The sequence below is a fragment of the Pocillopora damicornis genome, chromosome 3, assembly GCF_964200805.1.
Source record: "Pocillopora damicornis chromosome 3, jaPocDami1.2, whole genome shotgun sequence".
NCBI classification, from domain to species: domain Eukaryota; kingdom Metazoa; phylum Cnidaria; class Anthozoa; order Scleractinia; family Pocilloporidae; genus Pocillopora; species Pocillopora damicornis.
In genome coordinates, this window is record NC_142672.1 from 27,578,708 (window position 1) to 27,586,207 (window position 7,500).

General features: G+C 37.9%; 2 protein-coding genes across 2 annotated transcripts in view; one reads left to right on the plus strand and one right to left on the minus strand.

The window, feature by feature from the left end:
• The window catches only part of LOC113666472 (unconventional myosin-VIIa), a gene marked incomplete at its 5' end in the record, with an annotated part of 17,540 nt that extends 17,264 nt beyond the window's left edge, over positions 1-276 (plus strand). The window contains one exon of the mRNA XM_089199997.1: positions 1-276. This exon is cut by the window's left edge and continues 565 nt beyond it.
• Positions 277-3,951: 3,675 nt separating this feature from the next.
• LOC113666424 (prolactin-releasing peptide receptor-like) lies at positions 3,952-6,406 on the minus strand. Its single transcript, XM_027182208.2, has one exon. It carries the CDS (start codon positions 5,490-5,492, stop codon positions 4,377-4,379), a length of 1,116 nt encoding a protein of 371 aa, XP_027038009.2. The 5' UTR covers positions 5,493-6,406; the 3' UTR covers positions 3,952-4,376.
• Positions 6,407-7,500: the final 1,094 nt, after the last annotated feature.

Sequence of the window (7,500 nt, forward strand, 5' to 3'; positions counted from 1 at the left end):
TAAAAAACAAGGTTATCCTGTCTCCTATTGTAACGCAGTTAATTTGAAAAAAAAAAAAAAAGAAAAGAAAAGAAAAGAAAAGCAGGTACGGTTGTGCGGTTGTTTTTCACCTGTCATTTCAGTATTGCCTACAACTGAGTAACTTGTTATGTACACCATGTGCTACTATAAGTGTAAAGTGTGAATCATCGCAAAAATTGTAAATAGAAATCCCCTTGAGCATTAGCAGACAGTGCAGGCGTCTTATTTGGGCGAGTTAACGTTACAAGCTTTCTATCGTTATTCGACTGGCCATTTGTTTGATTTAGAGTCAGAGAGAACTGTCACTCGCCCCCTTTAAACAAACTTCACCCTCTCCTCTGTCTTCCGCTGCTGTAAAAATCAAAGATGGCGACTTAAATATTCGTCAAGAATACACAGAGCACTCGCTAGCCAAAATTACGCCTGATAGGAAATCTCGCCTCGTCGAGTATCGTCTATTGTGTGTGGAATACATTTGTTAAAGTACGCGAAATAGGAAACTGTTGTTCCCTGGTTGTTAAAAATGAAAGGAGTGTATTCAGAATATGGCTTGAATAATAATGGAAATCATTCATTGAGATCGTAAGGATTAACCGGCGACTTGATAACGCAAAGAGTAGAAGCGAAAAAAGCCCACGGGGGTAAAACCAACACGAACCCTCAAAATACGCGTAAACTCCGTGGGGCATTAAGGAGAGCACGTTCCTTTCTTGTCTTTATAATTATCAGGTGAGTTGAGCCAGCTCGCTTACAGTGTGACTTATTCTTACTTGGGTTACTACTTCAGCAGGACTACATCAACTCGTGGTCTCCTTGCAGCAGTATATCGGGTGGCCGTACATTTTACTTGTATAGCAAAGTACTTCGATTTCTTACGGGAGACATACAATGTCACACCAGCAAAATATGTTTAGTTAAACTTTCAATTTAACTCAGTGAATAAACATCAGAAACAGAGAACCGTAAAACTGAAGCATCCACAGAATTCAAGTGGTCACTGACTTGTTCTTTCAATGTGCTAAATTCGTTTGACATTGACGTCAAACATTGGTTCAGTAATTTCTTTGTGGACAACGAATTTAAACCGTGTTTAACGATGTGAATGGAGTATAAGTTTCTTTCTTCTTTGTCCTTTGCTCCAGAAAAATTCATGATTTATCGCATCACTTCTCTTTTCGACGAAAGCGCTTAAAATTCTCTCCTTATTGCATCTTTTGTCTATCATGGCTTTATTTCTGACGCAGAAGCTTTTTGCAAGGGAATTACTGGTTCAAAGTTGAAATATGTCAACCTCGTGTAAGGACTATTTTTAGTTTTTGCGGGTTTCAAAAAATGACGAAAAAAAACGTCAAGATGATATGAGTTTTTATGCTTTTTGTCATCAGAACAGCAGGAAATTAGAAAATGCATTTTAATAGGTAATTAACCCACCAGGCAAGCTATTGATCATGGGTGGTCTTAGTCACCAAAGGAAAAAAAAAAAGAATAAAGATTTGGGTCTTTAAAAACCAGTAAAGGTATTCTGACCGCATAAAAACCGCTTAAAAACAGCTTTCCCTTTAAAACGAACAAATTAATGCCACATGTGCAACAGAAATGTCAGCCTTGCAAATAAAACAGGCTCCCGAGTAAATAACTCGAGCTTTGAAAATACGGTTGTTCGCAGACTAAAGTAAGTCCTTTATAAACAATTATGCACTAAATTTTATGAAATGGAGTGTCCTCAGTATTGAGTAGAACTAAACATTGATTCAGCTGAAAAGCTGTCGACAAAAGGTGTAGTAGACGCACATTAAAGGTGGCACTTGTTTATCTGAAATGATGATACACTAATGCTACATAAGTTATTCCTCAATAAAAATCTAACGAAGAGAGTCTCAATGGGGTGATGGCTTCCAAGACTAGCGATTTAAATTTGGCCGTTTTTCGGCTGACGGTTAATTTCTTTCCGTGCGATTGAAAGGAAAAAAATTACGGTTAACTTTTGTTATTACTAACGTTCCAAATTTCCCAATTTTTATACGCCTAACATTTAATTTTTTTTGTGGTTTTAGGAACAACTATTAATCTCATCGAGACCTTTAGTAAATAGTAAAAAAAACTATTTGGCCTTGCCAGTCTAACATTAGCTGGCTCGTTATCTTTTTAATTAATAGACTTCTAGCTTTCTTTGTGAGACAAATTTAGAACAGATCAAATAGAGATTTACAGTATCGTTTTATATTAAAGAGCCACCTTATTTTTCAAATGTATTTGAATTGGCTCATTAACACTTCAGGTTCCACGTGTCCCTTTCAAGTTGCTGCAGAAACCTTTTACCTTTACAACAGTGGTAACGATTGGCATAAGTTTTTTAACATACGGCCAGAAAGTTCGCATTTCGTGGGATAAATAACTTTTCAAGCACATGAAAAATTTAAATTCATATGACGAAGTAAGCCTTGGGAAGCATTCACCACAATTCAACAATTAACAAACTGTTGGAAAACTAAAAAACGTTGTTTTTAATACATACCTAGGTCGTGCCTTAATTAATTTGTAAGTGTAGGCTTTATTGCCGGAATCTTCAGCGAAAAAAAAAAACTGATTACCTCTTTCAGAAAGCAAATTACCCATTGTTTTAATTACTGGTGATTTATTTTACTCGTATTTTTTCCGAATAGGTTGTACCACAATGCTTACACGCCTTTACGTGTCCAAGCTGTAAATCTGATTGGCATTCCTCCGGTGGGTAACACGCTACCTGTCGACCAAGGCAGAAACTCTATTGAACAAAAGGCAGACTGATGCGAAAAGGCAAAGCCCACAAATAGTCGAGCTTTTTGTTTTGCAAAAAAAAAAAAAAAAAAAAAATGGAGACAAAGAATAAAATTCGAATTTACTTGTTTTTGTACCAATCTTGAGTCATTGGCAATCTCTAAGTGAAATGGATTAAAAACATTCGCGTCAGAGAATAATGTTTGTGTATGGTCATGTTTGTTCCAAAATCTTAACGTGAACTGTATGAGGATAAAAATGAGGGAAGAAGAGAAGATAGAGAAAATTTAAGCTTATAGGTCAATGTGGCAACAGTGACTTTATCTGTGATGTCAAAACGTTTTAGACTTTAAAACCTCCAGCCCAAGTTTAAGGGATGGTCAATAATCAATCACTGAAGTAACATACTTCATAATTTCAAGCGTCAATATTCTCATTTCTCGCAATCTTGTTTATTTGCCACATCTTTTTGTCTGGTACTGCTTGGATTTCTGTCTTGACTTTTTAAAGAAGTGGTTTCAGACTCTCGAACCGGTAAACTCTGGTGGAATTTCTTGCAAGGTTGGCTGACAAAAAGCAACTAATCTTGGCACAAATGCGTGATACTTAGAAGGATGGTAGGTCAGGCATTGAAGAAAGAAAAAAACAGAATGTTAAACAATGATGCTTTGGCTGTGAGGGCAAATGATATCACAAAATTAAGTGCACACAATTTTAGAAACCACTTTGATAGGTTTCAGTCTCGTTCTTTTTAAAAAAAAAAACATTTAGGCTTGAGTGTTTGGTCAAACAAGCTTGTCTTGACATCTCATGTAAATCACCCGCCATTCTTTTTTATTCTTTGTTAATTTTGCATTCATCATAAAAAGAGACACGGCCTGTTCTTACGGACCTGTTCTTTCAGAAAATAAAAGCTTTTTCACAGCTTTTCCACAGCTTTAACTGAACCATTAAGGTGGCAGCATTCTTTTTTGTATCTTATCAACAACGTGAAAATATCTAGCTCGAAATTGGCATGTCCCTCTACCGTCGCGTATTTCACTGGAGTGTTTTCAACCTTCAACCTCTGCATAAATCGAGCCTAGAAGTAGATTCCGTTTTATGAATTTGGATGAAAATGATTCGACAGTTGGCGGAATAACGCCAAAATGTACACAGTAAAAGTTAATTTGATTCAGTTGTCAATAAAAATCGTTTTATTTCACACGTTTTTAACTTGTTCGTTTTCAAGGACAGCTGTTTTTAGCCTCATATCTTAGCGTTTACACATTTTCTTCATGAAATTAAACCTAGAAAAAACATTACTAAAACAATAATAGTATTACCATTCACGGGGAGCGTCATACCCGTCTTCAAATGTCTAAAATTATCTATTAAAAAATGCCCTTCAAACACGTTGAAAACGAATGTTAAAGAGCGTTGAAGCTCGACGCATCTATCAGCGAAATCTTCTCTATTTTAAATGTTTGAGTACGTTTAGATATTTAGCTTTTAAAAGGAATCCGTTTTTCCCACTGTTTTGTCAGCAGGATGCTGCAGGTCGTCGCCAAAACCTCGCGTGAATGTCGCTCTTGAAGTTGTCTGGAGTTCCCTTCGTCTTATTCTTGTCTGTCAGTGTTGGTTGGGTATAAATTTGTAGGACTTAGGTTTAAAGGACTGTGAAGTGGACTTCGAACAGTTCTGTCTGTTGTACTACGAGAAGTAGAGTTAGAATTACGACAAATGAGGCGCTTAAAACTTTGGCGAAACTCGTCGCTCACAAGGGAGTAAATGAAAAAATTTGCCGACGAGTTTGCAATGACGAAGATCACGCAAACATTGTAAAAAACCCACAAGTATTTGTGCTCAGAAATTCCTTCCCAATACATAAATGAGAGGCGGAAAACATTAGCGGGAAGCATAGTGACAGCAAAAACTATTACAACAGGTGTTAAAAGCTTCTTAGCTCTACTGTTTTGTCGCTCACGAAGTCTTTTGCGAACGTTGTGGGATTCGCTTGATTCGTTACACTCTTCTTGTATGGACCTGTTAAAGTTAGTGCTGACTCGGAGCTTTACTGAAATGCTGTGGAATGTTCCAACGATAATGGTGAGTGGCAGAACATACCAGAATACAATGATCGCGATACTGTAGATTTGTTGCATCTCTCCCAGATTTCCTCGCTCGGCGCTCGGCCAGATTGGAGTACAATCGATGTACGAGTTCTGGTCAATGAACGTCATTACGAAATACAAAGGCAGGGAGATGACCAAGAAGGACATTATCCACACGCCAAGAATCATCCATCTTGCTGATCTGAAATTGAGGGAATTTCGCTTAGGAATACGGCCTCCAACTATTGCTCTGTAGCGATCTATGGCAATCAAGGTTATGGACCACACTGAAACACCGTAAAATATATCATTGACAGGATACAGAAACCGACAGAAGTATTCACCCAGGGGCCAGTGATATGGATCTTGTTCCTTAATTACCGTTAGCGGGAAGGAGAAGAGAAGTATTCCTAGATCTGCAATGGCGAGGTTTCTAATGTAGAAGTTGATAACGGTCTGCATCTGGGGTTGGAAAGTTATGACTAAGCATACCACGGCATTTCCTACTATGCCGAGAGCTGCGATGAAGAACTCGAGTGTCAAGCGAACGATCTCTAACCAGTGAGGCTCTTTGAAGTACGGCAGCTCAAACTCGACAGTCTCGTTCGCGACAGAATTCATTCTCTTTTGCTATGAATCCAGCCGCGTGGTTAGTTATGGATGAACTCTGTTTGCAGTTAAGTTAGCTCACGTGCGCGCAAGGCCAGGGGGCTAAGAATTTAACCCAAAGATTTCCGCTATATCGTCTGTTTTCACTTTCCGCCTTTTAACCGTGGCTATGGCCAGACGTGGATATGAAAACTTCAGGGCTTGGCCAAAGCAGGCGAACTTTCTATCACGGAGTAATCTTAACAACTATCTCCCTTTAGTGAAAATGAAGCACAAATCTGCGAGCGAGCTTATTTACCCATTCACTTAGTTCAGGTACCTGTTAAATCGCTCCAGTAATTAACACGTACCATGCTGATAAGGGAAACTTCACGACATTTCATACTGCTTTTGACTTTAATTCATGAATACGCGCTGTTAGGATGTCATTCACTGAGTAAGAGATACTTTATGACGTTTTTTTTCTGGAACATTTCCATAATCTTGTCATATTCCTCAGGCAGCAGTGAATTTATAGAACACGAAACGGGTCATAGTTTGCTTTGTTCACTCAAGCAAGACTGTCCTTTCGACAGAGATGTGATATTTATTATCCCCATAAGAAAAATCATCCAATATCATAATGGCATCCACATGTGGAAACAATTGCTGTTGATCGTTCCAGAAGCTGTATTTCGTTGTAATTTCATACACAAGATAATGGTAAAACGTCGAAAGTTCTTACTGCGCTGAAATCAAACGAGCAAGGAGATCTACAAAACAGGCGTTTATTTTTTTCCTTGCGTGTTGTTAATGAATACTCTCTTCTTTAGTTTAAACGTAAATGAAAAAATTAACTACCGGTGGTGCATTTCGAGTATCCTATTAAAGGAACCAGCAAAGACAAAAGCGAATAAGATACTAGACACAATAAATTAAAAAAAGTCCGTTAAGTTGTTTTGCAAGTTTTGTCTCCTTTTCCCGCAGGCATGACGCAAACGGGAAAAGATTTAACCGCATAAAACAATGTGTTAATGGTAACTCAGTTTCCATCAACAGGACTCAATTTCCCACATGCATGGCAACACAAATGGGTACAGTTATAGCTGGGGACTTGTTTTTGAAACCGTAACTATTTTCATGAAAATATCGTCACCGTCTCACGTGGGTGTCACAGCATAACGTCCACGTCTTTTTAGGAACCTGCCTTTTTTTAACTTTTCATTTCTGAATTTAACTTAAAATATTTTTTATTTTGAGTGGGTGCCAATTTGTGTAAAAGGGACTGGACTTGTCATGTGCAAATCCTCCAATCCACATCATTATCAACTCAATTTGTCGATCCATATTTATTTCGTTCAAATCTGCATTGTCATTTTATTTAAATTTTCTATTGTATAAAACAACTGTACGTGAGTGTATAAACATATGTTTTGCTATTCATCTCCCATATTAAGAAGTCGTCGAAAATTTTTCAACCAGCCACATGGGTTTGTAATTCGGATAAGGTTTCTTAACATTTGTTCCAGGATCTCTCGTTTAGGGGACAGGACAAATGCTATCAAAGAAGTTTAGGTTTTTTTTACCTATCTTTACACGCACAAACAGAAACATTAAGTCAACAAAACGCCAATACAACCAATCTCAAAGCCGACTTTAGAATGTCTATATGTGGCTCTAACTTCCAAACAGAATGGATTCAGTATCTGAGCTATGGAAAAAAAAAATTATTCCTCGAATTGCTACTGCTTTCTCCAGTACGTACCCACCGATATCGAAGCTCCGTTTTCTGCTATATAAAATAAATGCAACCAACAATTTCTGCGTTCGCCCTTAGGAAGGGCTAATGCTCGAAACGTCAACTAAAGAAACTCTTTACGGTGGCCAGTTTACAATATCAACTCATTTCACAAGACGAAATTATCTAAGATTTTCACCAGCTGCTCCTTGCGTCACAGGCCAGCGAATTTAAATATTTTTTCGAATCTGCACGGCGTCCGATATCTGTTTTCTTTTAAGGCCAATTCCGTCGTCCTCCTCA

Coding starts and splice junctions, on each gene's coding strand:
- LOC113666424 (XM_027182208.2), bottom strand. CDS start 5,492: ATGAATTCTGTCGCGAACGAGACTGTCGAGTTTGAGCTGCCGTACTTC.